Source organism: Drosophila arizonae, chromosome X (assembly GCF_054131065.1).
Source record: "Drosophila arizonae isolate 15081-1271.41 chromosome X, UAZ_ARI_1.0, whole genome shotgun sequence".
Taxonomy (NCBI): domain Eukaryota; kingdom Metazoa; phylum Arthropoda; class Insecta; order Diptera; family Drosophilidae; genus Drosophila; species Drosophila arizonae.
In genome coordinates, this window is record NC_142927.1 from 32,471,397 (window position 1) to 32,489,645 (window position 18,249).

Here is an 18,249-nt window from a genome sequence, read left to right on the forward strand (position 1 = left end):
CTGTAAACTTCCTGACCTACCACAAACGAAACGTCACGACAACGCATATTATAGATATTCTCGTTTCGATTACGTTGTTGTTGCATGCAATCCTTTGCCCTGTCGCGTATAAGATCAAATGAATCGTCACGATTAAATTGAATAGCGCGATCTTCTAAGAAGTTTAAATTACGTAGCAGTTTGTACGTGGATGCATTGGTCACCATATTTTGGCCAAAGGCTATTCGATAAGGGCTTGTGCCGATAGCCGAATGCACGTCTGAACGCAGAGCGCAACAGATGGAGCTTAGATGAGCGTCCCAATCTTTTTGGTCAGGTGCAATATACGACTTTATTGCTGCTATCACCGATCGGTTGACTCGCTCCGAAGCATTTGCTTGTGGGGAATAAACGGCCGTATATGTATGATTAACTCCATACTTTTGTAATAATACGTTGAACAACTGAGACTTGAACTGTACACCGTTGTCAGAGACTATAGTTTCAGGAACTCCGAAGCAATGAAACAAGTCCTGCTCTAAATAGTCTGTGATGGCGTCGGCAGTAAAATTTTTTACGGGTTTCAAAAAGGGAAATTTCTACATATGGTCTAAAACAACAAAGACTCCTATATTCCCGGTGCGACTTCGCGGATATGGACCTAGAAAGTCAATATAAAGTTTTTGGAACACGCGTTGCGTTGAGCCCGATTTTCCTAAGGGTGGACGTAGTGTGTAATTTGGGTGCTTGTTGCACTTACAACTCTCGCAATTATTAACGAATTTTTTTACATCTACTACCATTTTCGGCCAATAAAGATAGCGGCGCAGCTTATCTAGCATCTTGTTTATGCCTGGGTGAGAAGCTAGTGGAGGCTCGTGGGCCTTCTTAAGGACTTCTGGAACCAGCGATTGGGGAACCCAAAGTTTCCAACACAGATCATCGGCTACTTTCTCACCCGACGCGTGATCGGCTCTCCGATATATATAATCGTCAACTACCTTTACATCTGGTGATCTAGATTGATTGGCTAATATTTTGGCTTTGAGTTCTAGATAGTCAGATGTCTTAAAATGAACCGAGTCGAGATCCACTAGACAATCGGCTGAAATTGCAGACACATCTTCTGTGTACACTCGTGATAAAGCATCTGGTACAATGTTTTGACTGCCTTTTCTATGGACTATTTTAAAATCATAACCCTGAAGTTTTAAAGCCCACCTTGCTAACCGAGAACTCAAGTCAGTTTGAGACATGAGCCATTTTAGAGAAGCATGATCTGTGACTACAGAAAATTCTTGTCCTTCAACATAAGCTCTAAATTTTTTTATCGCTAAAATAGCTGCCAGACATTCTTTTTCCGTTACGGAATAATTCCTTTGACAACGGTTAAGTTTACGAGACATAAAAGCCACCGGTACCTCTTCATTATTCTCTGTTACCTGGACTAACACAGCACCAACACCTGTATGGCTGGCATCGCAGTGTATAGAGAATGGTCTGTCAAAATTTGGACTATGCAAAACTGGAGCCGTACTAAGCTTCTCCTTGAGTTCTTCGAACGCTTTTTGAGCTGATTCACCCCATACAAATTTTTGTTTATGTTTCAGCGTGTCTGTTATAGGGGATGCAATGGTGGCATAGTTCTGAATAAATTTATTATACCATCCCGTCATACCTAAAAACCGCCTAACTTGTTTGACTGACCTCGGGACTGGGAATTCTGTAATAGATACAATTTTATCTGGGTCTGTGCTAACTGTGCCATTGCCAATCACATGACCTAAATATTTTACCTCTTTGAGACAGAAATTACTTTTCTCAATATTGATGGTCAAACCTGCTGTTTTTATGTGATTTGCCAACTCTTTTAGGACATTTAGATGTCGTTCGAAAGTATCTGAAACTACCAACAAGTCATCTAAATAGATAAAAACTTCACGACGCAGATTAGTGGGTATTATTCTATCCATCAACTTCGACATTGTCTGTGGAGCATTACAAAGCCCAAAAGGCATAACAGTGTATTGATACAATGGCCTACCAGGTACGCTAAATGCGGTTTTATCGCGTGACTTCGGCTCTAGTGGAATTTGCCAGAAAGCATCTTTTAAATCTAAGCTGGTTATGAATTCAGCTTTTGGTAGCCTACTAAGAATACCATCAATGAACGGCATAGGATACGCATTCTTAACGGTAACCGCATTAACACGCCTGCTATCTAAACACAAACGAACCTTTCCTGGTTTGCGAACTAACAAAACTGGAGAAGACCAAGCGCTTTGTGACTCCTCTATCACGCCTAATTTAAGCATTCTGTCCAGCTCTTCATACATTAACTTTTCTACTGCTGGTGAAACTGGATAATGACGTTGCTTAATTGGAGCGGCTCCGGCGACATTAATCTCATGCGAAAGAAGAGTTGTTCGTCCCAAGCCCAGTTTAGCAAAAGAAGGGAACATGTTAATGTGTTGCAGCAGCAATTGATGCTGCGTGACTGTAAGTGGCTTTAGGTTGCGATCCTCTAAAGAAGACAAATTATTGACTGTGGGCACCACCTCCAGTGGAAGAAGATTAAATTGGGTCCAAAAATCTATCCCTAAATATAAATCTTGAGATAAGGAGGGTACTATATAAAATGTCAACATTCTATCTTCATTTTTAAATTTAATTACTGTAGTGATTTTGCCTATTATATTCTGTGCCTTGCCATCTGCAGTACGTACAGCTGAATTCAGAGGCTTAAATACGATATTTGAATTAAGAACATGATTACAAAATTCACCACCAATACAGCGTATGGAAGCTCCTGTGTCCATTAAGCCAGTAATACTCTTTCCTAATAAACTAACATTGGCATATGGCCTAATATCTTGAGCGTTTGCTATCACAGCTAACATTAGCTGCTTCTGCTCTATCTTATGACGTTTTTTTGCTGAGATACGACGTAGTTGAGAGCGAGATTTGGAGCTTATTTGTGTGTGTATTGTTTCGGAATGGGCATCATAAAGTTGTGAGGTCGTAATTGGGTCGTTGGTATAGTCAACGGACTGAAAATCTATGTGTTGGTTGATGTCGACTTCATTTGTTTGCGTGCACTGGTCGACACTGGTGCACGGGCTGACAAGTTTTTTGAATGCTTGTTGCATTTCATGCACGAAGGCTTATACGTGTCGGGTTTGCCACAACCATAACAAAATACTCGACGTTCCGCAGTACAATCTTGGTACCTGTGCCCTGTCGCATTACAGTTCCAGCACAGTAAATTTACTGCTGATACTTCTGGACTGTCGACGTCCTCCTCCGAAGACTCGCGCTCTATTGCCATTCCATTTACTGAGCGACGTGGCATAGGTATAGGATGCGGCCTATTCACTAATGGCTTGCCAATCGTTTGCAAGAAAATTTCGCGCGTGCGCACCAAATGGCGTAGCTGAGCAACTCTTTCAATTCTCTCATAAAGAAGTTCATGCTGAATTTCAGGGAGCAAATTATTACGGAGAATTTGGAGTAGAGATAACTCACGCAAGGGACTCGAAAGTTTGTCCGCAAGTGATACGATGGCCTCATGGAACTCATCGAAGGGTTCGCCTATCTTTTGCTTACGCCTATCTATGGCAGCTCGGATATGAAGGTCAGTTCTATCATCATTAAATTGCTCTCTAAGTGCAAAACAAAGTTCTTGCCAGCGAATCCCAGGCACACTTTTGTGATAGCGCCAAAACCAATCACTCGCACTACCATCAAAGAGGTTGCTAACGTATCTAGACAACAGCTCAAAATTGCCTTCTAGAGTCTGATGCGTAAGAGCTTCAGTTCGATAAATGAAATCTTCTACTGACAAGGCCGTTTTGCCATTGAAACGTACCTTCCAATTTGAAATAATTTGGCTGATGCGATCTGGTCGCAAATCCGTTCCTAATGACGTGAATCTATTGTTTGAATGGGTTCCAGATATAGTTGAGGCTGGTTGAAACTCTTGTTGGCCGAGATTGCTGGTATTATCTTGCACTGGCAGTATGGGACTGCGACTTGTATGCGACTCTGCGGATGATGAAAGCAGTTTCTGGAAGCCACTCTCTATCACCTGCGACAACGTCTCACTTTGCCTCAAAGAAATCTGAGCTATCAACTCGGTTTGCCGAAGTGAAGCGGCAGAAATGGCGTCAGCTATCATTGTAGCCAAGTCTGGAGTAAGTGTGGGCGCCACTGAAGGAACCAAGACTGGTGACGAGATATCACCTTCAGACATATTGGAGGTTGCTGCCTTTCTTGCCTGAGATCTAGTTTTGGTTGCTGCATTCGACCCTGATGGCTTATCCATTGAAGATTCTGTGCTGACGGCAACACTCTGTAAACGCAACGACTGTTTACAAACTGGACAAACTGTCTTATTGGCTATCTTAGTGTTAAAACACGATTGATGAAAGGTATGGCCACAACTTGTTTTAAATAGCTGGCTTTCGTTAATAATAGATTCTGTACAAATAAAACAGTTTATGATAGGCTCGTCAGGCCGGGATAAATTTTCGCTACTACGCGTTAAAGGCATTTTCTAATCGATATAAATAATAACTAGATAGCAAGCAGATGACAAGTAATTCAAAAAAACTTAACTGACTACTAATAAGTAGGAATATACAGCATTACTTAATAACTCCCAATAGAAAACAAGTAAGAAAATTCTAGTCGAGAGTGCTCGACTAGATACTACCCTGAACCCAACAAATAAAAATTCTCATTTAGTATGGCTGAAATTTCAATTTCGATGTATTTAAAAATATAAATAAAATACCAAACTTATTTAATAAAATATAAAAATATTTTGAAACAATTAAAAAAAGTCAACATCAGTGTTGCACCGATCGGGATTCGAACCGCGACTTCTTGATCGAGCGTCATGCAGCTAACACACTAGGCCACCCCACTCCTGCTAGCAGTGCTGGCAAAACTCAAATAGATTCACTGCTGCTGCGCCATCTACCAAAACTAAACGAAACTAACAGCTGATGTTTTTGTTGTAGCTGCTGCACGTGCGTTTGTTAATTGGCCAAATATTTGATTATTTTTTATTAATTTTTGACTGAACGGAATTTAATGAAACTTTCAGCATATGATCTACATATTATATTGAATATTTGAGAAATTTAAAAAAAAGAAAAATCATTCACAATTAGCTATAGAGGCATCTGATTTGAACTTGAATGTTTTTACTCGATAAAAACATAACGGGATGATTTATCGAATTTTAAAAGCAAACTCGACGTCCGCGCTGTATATACGGTCATTTAAAAAAAAAATTCAAGTCTCTAGCTCTTATATCTTCGGAAATCGACGCGTTCAAACATACGGACAGACGGACAGACGGACGGACGGACAGACGGACAGACGGACAGACAGACAGACGGACAGGGCCAAATCGACTCAGCTCGTCGCCCTGATCAAGAATATATATACTTTGTGGGGTCTGCCACGCCTCCTTCTGCCTGTTACATACATTTCAACAAAACCATTATACCCTGATTTCCCATTTTCAATGGGTTCAGGGTATAACAAAAAAATAGCAAAAAAATAATAATAAAATCAAACAAAAATAAACTCGCAAAACGGTAACTGCAAAAAAAATAAAGCTAATAAGTAAACCAAATCCAAAAGAATAATTCAATTACATACGATTTTGGGGTACCATGCGAACACATCCAATAGACAAAGTTAGCCAGGTACATAGGTGCTATGAAAGTAGAAAATTTTAGTAAAGAGAACAACACGAAACAGAAGCAAAAATGACATAAACCATAGTCATGACTAAAATTATAGTCATTAAGGCGGCGATACCACAAATTCGTTGCGCGGAGGATAATAGATCGTGTCCATTGAAATCCACATCCAGCTACAAGAAGATGTAATATTAGGTACGCACGTTCCTTTTAATAAACTGGAATGCATTATTGCTTTTGCATGCACTTTGCTAAAGTGGACCGAGACACATCGAAGAGATAAAACAAATCAGCTGATAATGACTTGCATCGATTGTTGTCGGGGCTGCCGGACTAATCGGGCCCCACGTTGGGCGCCAAATAAATATATATATGATTTTAAAATTAATTCTGTAACGAGTTACGTTATCAAGCGCAGATGGTAGAATAGGAGGATTAGAGCAGTGCACGCGCTGGATCCGGCCAATGGGTCATCGGGAGAAGGGAAGGGGTAAGAAGAGGGGAACTGCGACTCCTAGCGCTGCCAAGATATATTTATTAATAAAAATCGCGTGCAAACGATTATCTTCGGCCACTTGCTTAGAAGAGAGAAAAGAAGAGAGAGAGAGAGATAGAACAGATTTAGACACACACAAACATACCTGTCCAAGCTGGGTACCGCCGCGCAAGCAAATATGTGCCTGCTCAGCGAAAGTCGGCCTTTGATATTAAGGCGACCGACCGTGCCCACCCTACCTTGATCGCTGGCTACCTGCCTATATTGTCAGCGACCCCATTCCCAGCTAGGAGAGCTAAAAACCTATAGAAACGCGACGCATGGCCCCAAAATAATTAAACTTAATTAAACTTCATTAGATTTAATATAAACAAAATAATTATACATATGTAACTTGTTGTTTTGGGCAGAAGGCATAAGAGAATATAAACAAACGATAAGAAAGCTTTTGGAGAGCTTTTTCTCTCAGCCTTAGATCAGCTGATCAAAATGAAGATAGTGGAATGGTGATAGGAAGATTAGTGATTATGCATTATGCTTTTTTTTGTTATTTATGCAGCGGTGATATTGGCGCTGACTGATACGAAAAAATAAATATGGAATTTGTTAAATTTATAATGCAGCTCCACTTACTGTGCTGTCCCGCGATGAAAGCGCTTCCATTTCGGTTGGGCGGCAAGCTGTGCTAACAAAAAAAATGTATATGTGACGAACAAAAAAAAATATAATGCATAACAAAAAAAATAAGATATCAAAAGCGATTAATAAAAAGAAATAGATTACGATAACTAATAAGAATTTTTCATTGGGGAGGGAAGGTGGAGGTTATGGATACTTAAGGGCTATTGCTTCATGTATATTATTATCTTATATTATTTTTCTATATAATTATTATTTAGTTCACGTTGAATGCAATAAAAAAAACAGCGCAAAAAGATGAACTCAGTGCCGCTAGTATAAATTAATAAATTAATATTCGCAACAGTTGGCCAGATGGCTGGGCATCTTTTAAATCAAGTGGTGATGCTTGGTGTGCAGCAGTAAGTCCGTGCAGAGGCGTGGCAGGTGCGAAGACATATAATGCAATGCCTATATGTAATTCCGCGCAGCTGCAGCTATTCAAATAGCGCGATGCGAATGTTTAGTTGTGCGCAGATGCAGTAATCCAGACAGCGCAATGTGAGCTATTTAGTGTGCGCGCTGCAGACTTAATTGCAAGCTGGCAAAAAAATTAAATTTTTGACTGGGTGCCAAACCTGCAAAGAGGTTTGTGCGAAATGATTTTACACATATATGCTGATTTACTGAAATGCCACTATTTTCTTCTTACCGATTTAAATAGTTTGGCACTTGCACAAGAAAAAAATTATACTTTCAATTTAATATTTTTTTTCAATTCTCGAATTAATTTTTCACCACTTCACAGAGAAATTTTTATACAACCTTTTTAGTCGGTGGTTGAGATGCGAAAGAAAGAAGAAATATGGCCGATCCCATAAAGCGACAAGTCATCGCTTGGGAACAGTGTTTTTATGGCCTGGCTGAGAATGACAATTTCTCCTGTTATCACTGGAGATTCGGGATTGCCACATCCGTGATCTCGTTCAACTATGCTAAGCCACTATGCTCAGCGCACTGCCTACTTTTAGGCTGTTTTTTTATTCCCTCTATTCCAGCGCCACTACACTTTTTTATCGAGAATAGTCGAAAAAATTATTTTTGTTTTCAACCTAATTTGAACACTTGTAAACCTGGAGACTTCAAATTTACTGTGTATATACCTTTGGTGAATACAAAGATTATGTAATTTACAGATTTTGGATACCACCCTTCGCAATCAATTTGTAAAAGAACGCTTTTCCAGTACTAGAAACTTTGGAATGTACACACATTTTAACCATATGATCACACTCTAAAAGTTTAATTAATATTATCCGTCTGCAAAAGAAATTATTCAACAAATCCATCTACAAAAGAAATTATTCAACAAGTAAATTCTCATAATATTGCCCACACTGCAGCGCAGCCCTCATTCTCTAAAGTGAATTGAGTATATTGGTTTTGTGCAATGTCCGTCTTGTTGTGGGCGGATCGGGAAAATTTTAACACTATAAATTGGGGGTATACACGAGCATGTGTTCCAAACTTCAACTCTCAAGCTTTCATAGCACCGAAAAAATTGTGTGCATACAGACAGACGGATGAACAAGACGGACATGCACAATATACACATTTCACTTTCGTAACAATCCACAGCAAGGAATCATGTAAGCGACTCTGACTTTTTCAGCCAGCACGTCGTTGTGCGCAGCATGCACGCAATGGCTAGTCAACGTTTTTTTGTCAATAAAGAGTCAGACTGTTGCGTGCGATTGGCACTCCTTAGATTGTATATGTATTGGGAAACAAATTGAGCTATTAACGTTTTGATTGCTAATGAGCAGCTACTACCTGGAATGTTCCTATTAGGTTTAGCTAAAAGTTTATGTATAAGCTTACATTTTTTTTCGGTTATAAAAATACAAAGCGATAGAGATTATATGTATCTCCAAGTCATACATCCCAACATCTTTCTTATTTATTTATTCTACGGGTTTTTTTGCAGAAAGATCGCACGGCGCTTCAAAGCGGTTCTTTACAGATTTTCTTCAGGATCTACCTACGCCGGGCACAGGTGGACCTAGCTTTGACACAACCATTAACAGTAACATAACCGGACTTGTGGGCAAGACAGTTAAATTAACATGCCGTGTAAAAAATTTGGGAAACCGTACGGTAAGTTTCACTGACCGTGTATTTGTGTACTACTATCATCTATTGAAAGAAGAAAGTTCTTCCATACTAAGTGTACCATATTGTCTTCGTACAGCAGCAACTTTGGGAGCACATAAAATCAGGAAAAAATTCGTTTTTACATTCATTTGCCTTTAACATTCGCTACTAGCACTGACCAAACAACACATAGACTAGACATGTAGAGCAACGTTTTTCCACGCCGCAACATCTGTGTACAGTGGTGCCAACTTAGCCTTTTACCGGCCAGATCTGGCCTTTTTCAACTGCCAATTGTAATCTAGCTGCTGGCGGGAAATTTGGCACTTTTAAAAATCAAATCAGCATTATTTAAAGTGCCTCCAAAGTACTTGAATATTATTGGCACAAACAATTCGTACACTGCCGAGGAAAAAATTGATTTTATCGTATGTCAATTTTCGAATAAAACTATAATTCATAACAAGTAAGAAATCTCTAGTCGAGACTACTCGAGTACGAGATCCACTGAAGCCTTCGACCAATTGATATTTCAATAATTCTTCTCTTTACACAAGAAACAACACATTCACACATATGCACGTACGGATAAAGACGCATTTGCTGCAGTGTGTGCCTACTATGGGAACTTAACTGTTTAATAACTTTTCTTTGACTTTTTTTTATGGACAAAAAAATCAAGTCTCTAGCTCTTATATCTTCATACATACGGACAGACATCCTAATTCGATTCAACTCGTCGCCCTGATCAAGAATATATGTACTTTTATACCCTGATTCGGCATTTTCAATGGGTTTAGAGTATAAAAACTGAAATGGCTATATTTTCTGGCTATTCTTGAATTTGATCTAGCCTTTTCTAGCAGGTTTGAAAGGATAATTTAGCATTTTCTTGCCCGGAAAGGTTGGCAGCACTGCTGTGTAGCAGGTCCCGGCCAACTTTGTATTCGCTCGCTTGGTATTGGATGGCTCGGGTAATGAAAGATAGCACGACGAAATCAGTGCGCTCTAAGCACGCAAACGAAATGGTCATGTATGTGCTTTGCGTTACTCTCCCTCTCTCTCTCTCTAACTCCTTCTCTGTGGGCTCTCAAATCATGAAGCTCAGTAGCGCACAAAAATTGAAATTTCTTCGCGACGGTCCCAGCTCTTTCCTTTTGAGTGAAGAGTATACCGAAATCTTAAAATCGTTTGCGACTTTCATGCAAACAAAATGTTAGCGTGTTGATATATATTTATGGGAAGGGTATGAATGCGTTGAGACGCATAAAGAATATGACCTCGCGACGGGCTGGTTTTGTGCAATGTCCGTCCTGCTGTCTGTCCGTCTGTCCGTATGAACGCAATCTATTTCGGCGCTATTGAAGCTAGAGACTGAAATTTGGAACACATACTCGTGTATTTCTCCGATTTATAAAGTGTTAAAATTTTCCCGATCCGCCCACTAGGGGCGTGGCAAATCGGAAAATGCATTTTCCGATATACCAGAAATCATGTTTGTTGAAGAGCTAGAAAGCTTAAATTTGGTATGTAGGTCCGCGTCGATCACCCAAGATCACAAGCTATGGCGGATATATCTCCGCCCATTAGGGGCGTGGCAAATCGGATAAAACTGTATCTCCTAAAGGTATAAACCTAGAATGCTGAAATTTTGCATGTAAGCTGATGTTTTAATTCTATGAAGATAGGTGAAAAAATTATATATCTACGCCCACTAGGGGCGTGGCAAATCGGACCTGAAGATATAGTGATTTTTCGAATTCTGCTATATTTTAGGCACTATGCTAGAGACCTGAAATGTTGTATATATACGCGGGTTGACCACCCACGTCCAACGAGCTATGGTAGATATATGTCCGCCTATAGGGGGCGTGGCAAACCGCAAAAGTTTATATCTCCTACAGTTTAAGATGGATAGTTAAGTTACTGGTGGCCTCTATCGATGCCCCAAAAATAATTTTTAAGCCTCTTTAGGGGCGTGGCATATCGAAAAATACCCTGTAATTTTCACATTTTTTGAGCGTAAGAATTCAAATTTTGCATTTAGGTAACCGGTTACTCGTTCTAAAAACTGGCTAAAATTGAGGAGTCTACGGCCACTAGGGGCGTGGCAATCGGCATTTACAGTGCCCGAATTGCGACATTTATATGCGTCAGCCATTTATTTATGTATATATACACATAAGTAGGCTTAATAGGCATTGATAGCACGGAAGGAAACATTTTTATAAAATTAATAAAAAAGCTAAAATAACAAAAATTTGCAATTTACAAAAAAGTGTTTTCAGCGGGATTTGAACTCGCATCCAACCCAAACAACATGTTTGTCAAAATAGCTAAAATAAAGATCGTCGGCGCTTCAGCCTACAGCACCACCGCGTCGTTTCGATCAAGAGTAGTTAAAACGAAATCACATTATTGTTATGACGCCGCATAGCAAAGAAAAGCCAGTGTAGCGGCTGGAAATTCAAAAACAATGCAAAGACAAATCAATCGTAACGGGATTCTTAGAATATGCTAGAGCACGCATTTATGTGTACATACATACACACATACAAATGAGCGCGTGTATAAGGCTGGAATGCTTGATACTATGCGAACAGGCTTACATATATAATTATATATACATACATATGTATTTGCGTATATGTATTTGAGGGCTATTTAAGAAGAAACAAATTTAAACTTATAAAATTATTCGACTAAGAAAATGAAAAGTATTAAGTGCCATTCAGTCAAGCTCGCACCTTCCCAATAAAATATCTATTTTATAAAAAACGAAATATGTATGAAAAAATAAAAAAAATAACACAGTAAAGGTTCGAACCTCCCCTACTCTAACATTACTTGCGTCGCCCTTAGCACCCGCGCCACTGCTTTGCTCGAGCAATCAGTTGCTAAAATAGAATAGCTTAATAAGAGAGCGTCATCAGACAAAACTACAGTAACGGCTAGAAAGTCCAGAAATCAATCGAAATTCTAAGAATGTGAGAAAAGGCGCGCTTCTGTCTGTACGCATAGAATAGACGATGAGTGTGTGCACAAGCATAGGAAAATCGCGCTGATCTGCTGCTAGCTTGAAGCCGGTATCCAATGTATGGATTTAAATATATAATAAAAATCAAAATTGTATAAATTATATATGTATGTAATTTGAGTGCAATAGCTATCGATGATTTTCCAATTTTAATGGCATCATGCCGTGTTTTTTGCTGCGCACTAGACTTGAAAATTGCACTATATACTCTGGTTGACAGCGTTTGGGCTGTGAATGAGTCTGCTATCGGTATCGCCCGATTGCAACGTTCTTACTTGTTTTTTATTGTGACACTTATTTGCAGACAACAAAAATCGATCACTACAATAAAAAACATAACATAATAGTTTTTAGGTTTTAGCTTTTATGTCAATTCAGCTTTTATCTTAAAATGTAAATCACAAAGGTTTTTTTTTCGAGCTTGGCAAACGATTTGAAGAGTTCGGCATACTCTTCATACAGAAGGGAAGAAACGGCATACTAACGCAAAGAAATTTCAGTTTTCGTTAGCTGCTGCTTGTGCTCACATGCATACATACATATACAGTAGAATCCGGTTATAGCGACACTCAAGGGACCGTCGATTTTACGTCGCTATACCCGGAGGACGCTTTACCAGAAAGAGTAAATATCTTTTTTTTTACGGTTGCCATGTTCGTAATAGCTTTTACTATAAAACCAATTAAATTTTTAATCAAAACAACCATTTTTTATAAACTTATTTCAATAATATGGTTTAGAAACATTTTTGTCACGTCGGCATTGTACTTTGTCTCTCTCCCTCTCTATGTCTTAGCAGCATTTGTGGCGTTGCTACGCACACAAGCAAGGGTACTGATCACTGATCAATACATACATGTATACATTTCTAACAGAGGCATTTTATGCTGAAATTTGTTGCCAAAATTTCGCAATTTTTTTTATCACGTCGTAATAACCGTTGATTGACTCAACAATATGAAAAAAATCGTCGGCATAAGAGGATTGTCGTTAAAAAGCGGAGACGTACTAAGCGGAGGCTCTTTCATATAAGTTTGTATGGGGAGTCGTTATAATCGGATTCTACTGTACATATTATAGAGAGCAGAGAGTAGAGAGATAGAGAGAGCAAGAAAAAATTGAGCATAGAGCCATTTTTTGTCTTTTACCGTCTCGGTCGAGCGCATGAAGCGAAATGATTGTGCTTTCTTACATTTTAGTAGCCTGAACCTAAAAGTGAAGAGCCGAGCGAATACGAAGTTGTTGGTAGCTACTAGAGAGCTGCATGGCAGCACTCATAACCTAGCAAAATTGAGTCCACTTGAATTGAGACTGAGTGAGTGAGTGAGGGAATACAAACTAGTTGATAGAATGTGAGTTCGTATGGACTCAATGCCTCATATCTCACTGCATTAAGTAAAAAGGATGAGAATAAATAAGACGTAAATAGGAATACAACATTTAACCGAAGCATACAGGCGTCGAGGCACTTGAGTTTCTGCATGCATATATCTTCGTGTCAACACTTCGTATTTGCTCGGCTCCGTCGCTTGAGGGTTGAGCAGTGAAAAAATCTAATTCCAAAATCAGTGCGCTGCGAGCGGTCAAGCAGAAAGCACGCATTTTAATATAAGGCCTGGTTGCGCACTTATTTTTTCTTATTTTCCTTCTCTCTCTCTCTGCCCTTTCCATTTAGAAAGTATATCGAACTTTTGAAAGGGTTTGCCTTGCTCATGCATGTTAGGGTTTTCATGTCATTATGTTATGTTTCGATCTATCCATAATCTTATTAACTTTTATATTAATTAATTATAATACAAAGTATCTAATTGAGCATTCAGAATTTACTAAGCGGACCAAAAAGATTTATGCGGGTCATAAAATTCATACTTATGTACTATTTTAAAATGCCAGGATGCTTATGCCAATCGCTTATGTATTTGCTGTTTATTCTCGTATTAGACACTAATATTTGCTAATCTATTTGGTACTCTATCCATCTCCCTCTCTCAATATGAGCGAAAATTGAAATTCCTTCGCGACGATCCCGTTATAAACACACTGTTGCAATCCCTTGCTATATGTAACGCCTGTGTGCGTTAGTCTTGCTGCTTATGTACAATGTAAATTCGAAACTTTACCGTTTGTTTTGTCTACTTACAATGCTTAATGGTATTAAGAAAAAGTTCATTCCTTCGACACGTTGTAAGCAAGCAGACCTTTCAGCTATGGACGGAGAAAATAATTCTATCGAAATTGTATGTAAACTGTGGTTGTTTAAATTGACTTGAAATAAACATATGTACATATGTATGTAGGTTCCTGAAAACGCAGAGGATATTAAGCAACATCTTCTGAGTGGCATATATAAACTGACCGCGAAGAGAGGTCGTAGCAAAGTGTGGAATTATTTCTCAGTAATTGAAAAAGAAAATGGAACGCAATTGGCTGACACTGTAGCCTGTAAGATGTGTTATTCTGTTTTATTTATTTATTTTTTTATACCCTGAACCCATTTTCAATGGGAAATCAGGGTATAATGGTTTTGTTGAAATGTATGTAACAGGGAGAAGGAGGCGTGGCAGACCCCACAAAGTATATATATTCTTGATCAGGGCGACGAGCTGAGTTGATTTGGCCCTGTCCGTCTGTCTGTCCGTATGTATGAACGCGTCGATTTCAGAAGATATAAGAGCTAGAGACTTCAAATTTTTTTTAAAATGTCCGTAATTACAGCGCGCATATCAAGTTTATCATTAAAAATCGATAACTCATCCCGATCTTTTTTTATCGATAAAAAACCTTATCGAAAACCAGTTATAAAATTATATCTTCTACACCTTTATTGCTAGAGTCTCCAAATTTTTAATGTATGCTTATATGCAATTTATACAATTTCGGTTTTTGTTAAAATTTACCCCCACCCTTAAATTCACCCCCTCACCCTCACTTTTGTAAAAAGCGTATTTCAAATGCTAGAGACTTGTGCTTTGGCAATTACATGCATATTCATATTATAATCATAATCTAAAAGTTTCATGAAGATCGTACGTCCACAAAAAAAGTTATTAAACAATTAAGTTCTCATAGTACACGCAGACTGCAGCAAATGCGTCTTTATGCGTGGGTGCCTATGTATGTGTATATATGTGTGTGTGAGCGTGTCTGTGTGTGTGTGTTAGCTTGTGTGCGTGCGCTACTTTAGTCTAGGATAGCTCGACTTCTCATTCGCTCGATTCTGCGGAGCTCCGTCATAACTGTGTCCGCGAAAATGCTTATTAGTTCCCAAGCTACTATTGACTATGTGGTCCGTTCTGATGCAGCTGCCCACTGCCTCTTCTAGACGACGCCTCTCATTCAGGAACCGTCCACATTCGAATAAAATGTGTTTGGCGTCTTCCACATGCCATCAGGGGCACTCGTCAGTTTCCTCGTGAGCAAAGCGCTTCAAATAGCTCCGAAAGCATCCATGGCCCGAAGGGATTTGCGAAAGATAGAAGCTAACCTCGCCGTGTTTGTAGTTAACCCATGTTTCGAGCTCCGGGATGAGCGTGTGCGTCCACCGCCCTTTAGCTGAGCTATTCCACTTCCTTTGCCATCGTGCAATGATGTTCGCCCTGATAGCGTTGTGTCGCACAGGCGCGTGCGAATTCCGCTCCACAGCTTCGGCGACCAGGTACTCCAGTGGCACCATGCCGGCTATGACAAGCGCCGCATCATCGGAGAAAGACCTGAAAGCGCAGCTGACTCAGATTACGCTCAGTCTGTAGATCGCGTAAATGTCGCGGCTGTAGCTTAGCGTTGCCATCGCTCTTGACCATATTGGCGCAGCATAGAGGATGACAGACCTAATGACGCTCATTAGAAGGAGACGTCGTTGCTGTTTAGGTCCTCGCGTGTTAAGCATAATTCTCGAGAGAGCTCTACAAGAATCAGCTGCCTTTTTATGCACATATTCTAAGTGCTCGCGGAAAATTAATCTTGTGTCTAACATGACGCCAAGATACTTAATCGCACTCTTTGACGCGATGGTGACGCTGCCTATCCTTATATTGGCAGTCTCCACTTTTTTGCGACTGCTTACTAGGGCGGCTTCCGTCTTGTGCGCCGTAAGCTCGAGCCCAGCTCCTGTCAACCAGCTTCGTATGCGATTGATACTTTCGCTGCACATATTCTCTGTATCTTTAAGCTTCTTGCCTATGGCAACGACGGCCACATCATCAGCAAAGCCAATGGTGTGCGCACCTGCTGGTACTTCCAAGCGCAGTACGCCGTCGTACATGATATTCCATAGGAGAGGCCCCAGCACTGAGCCTTGTTGTACTCCAGCTGACACTGCATGAGTTTTGGGACCCTCACTCGTGTTGTATACCAGTGTTCTTCCTCTGTAGTAGCTCTTTATTATCTCTTTTAGATATTTTGGGATATTATATTGTGACAGCGCATTCAGTATCATATCCCAACTAGCTGTGTTGAAGGCATTCTTAACGTCCAGGGTTGCGATGATGCAGTATTGCTTCGTCCCATGCCTCCATCCTTGAATGGTGGAAGTTGCCAGGCCAACAACTTTTTCTAGAGCATCTGTTGTTGACCGGACTTTCCGGAATCGAAATTGATTTGGTGACAGGCCTCCGGCACTAGCAATAGCAGTCTCCACTCTAGAGCAAATCAATTTCTCAAACACCTCTTCCATGGTGTCTAAGAGACAGATCGGTCTGTACGAAGATGGCTCATCTGGTGGCTTTCCAGCCTTGGGTAGCAATACCAGGTTCTGGATTTTCCATGTCGCAGGGAACGTTTCCTGAATTGAACACATATTGTATAGTTCGGCAAACGTATTGTACTTGGGTGCAAGGCGAGGGCTAGCTTTAGCGCACGATTTGGGATTCCATCCGGCCCTGAAGCTGGGTTAGATCTAAGACTTCTGAGAGCTACTAGCATTCTTCGTCCGTAATAAAAACAATGTGGGTGCTCGTCGAGCCTTGGTTAACATACACGGACTCAGGGGCATGAATGGAATTTAATCTTTCTGGGAAGAGCGTTTCCACAATCGATTTAAGCTCCAGACGATCCGTAGCCTGCACCTTTTACCTGCGTATAGTCCCAAGGGTCATATTTGGCTAAGTCACACAAGTCTAGGAACCATTCCCTTTTGCTTGCCCGAATGGCCTTTTTCAACTGTCTTTTAGCTGCCTGGTAAGCTAATTGTTTTTCGAAAAACGTAGACCTACCCCGAGCCCGTTGGTAGCTTCTTCTCGCCTGAATGCATTTGCGTCGAGTGTCACCTATTTGAGCTACTAGTTGGCATGCTCTGGCCTCAGCATTACTAACTGTGCCAAGCGACTGAATGGCCAGGCAGTTGGTTCAGCTATTGTGAACAGAAATGCCGAATGATCGCTGCCCGTATAGCTATCGCAATGGCCCCATGTTCATTCCCGAAAAAGGGATGACGTGACAAAAGTAATGTCAATTACAGATCCGCATCCAGCCCGACTGAAAGTGGTGAACTCGTGGCCAGTGTTGAGCAGTATATCGAGAAGATCTCCAGTAGGATACGGTCTCTGGCATTTGTTGTGTGGCTACTCCATTCGCTGCGCTTCTATTCGTCGCTGCGCTTCTATTGGGCCTCGGCTTTTTTGAGGTAGTTTTCCTCCTCTTGAAATCGCACTAGCGCTTTCTCAAGAGCGGCGTGGTTTGTACCTCACAGTTTTTAACCGGTCGGTTACGGAACGCTTCGGCCATCTTGTGGAGACTGACCAGCCTAGCCACCTCCTCTCTCATTAAGGCATTTATATGCCGCTGACCTCCTAATAATGCAGACAACCTTTCTAGAGTAACTCCTATTTGAGCTAACGCTTCTTTTAGTGACTTGGGTGCCTGGCACTCAGCAAGTGGAGATTGATTAAAAGTCGATGGCTGCGGCAACGCCCTCTGCGGCGATCACTGCAACGAGGAACGACGCGCGGAAGATTGCAGCTCGTTCTCCATAATGGCATCCATTTTTACTCCGACTACCACGGCGTAGTGGGCAACGTCTAATAATATAATTTGAGTTTAGAGACCGCAGTAACTTAAACTCAGCTTAACTACAGCGAGAGCCCGAAGTTATGTACTACTTTTAATAAGTGCGACTTCATTCCAGAAGTTAAGTTGCTGCCTTTGCTAAGACTTAACAACTCACCAGCTGATTGTCTGTTGCAATTTCCAGCACTACTAACAACTGTTAGAGTGAATGCACCTGATTTTAATTATTTGCGCAAGTGTGACGC

General features: G+C 40.5%; 2 protein-coding genes across 15 annotated transcripts in view; one reads left to right on the forward strand and one right to left on the reverse strand.

Annotated features, from left to right (window-relative positions):
- dpr8 (defective proboscis extension response 8) overlaps window positions 1-18,249 on the forward strand; it is a 306,666-nt gene that overhangs the window by 111,860 nt on the left and 176,557 nt on the right. For all 13 annotated transcript variants that reach the window (XM_089473008.1, XM_089472998.1, XM_089473004.1 and 10 more), the window contains one exon: window positions 8,798-8,967. In XM_089473008.1, the coding sequence (XP_089329134.1) occupies window positions 8,798-8,967 (170 nt within the window). The remainder of the gene's footprint in view (window positions 1-8,797; window positions 8,968-18,249) is intronic.
- Window positions 2,726-7,390, reverse strand: LOC149268191 (uncharacterized). 2 transcript variants are annotated; one of them, XM_089473013.1, is made up of 3 exons: window positions 5,774-7,390; window positions 5,653-5,710; window positions 2,726-5,592 (listed from the first exon to the last, which is right to left on the reverse strand). In XM_089473013.1, exon 3 carries the CDS (start codon window positions 4,529-4,531, stop codon window positions 3,038-3,040), a length of 1,494 nt encoding a protein of 497 aa, XP_089329139.1. In that variant the 5' UTR covers window positions 4,532-5,592; window positions 5,653-5,710; window positions 5,774-7,390; the 3' UTR covers window positions 2,726-3,037. The 2 variants fall into 2 exon arrangements, with proteins under 2 accessions (XP_089329139.1, XP_089329138.1); XM_089473012.1 differs by having other exon boundaries at window positions 5,653-7,390.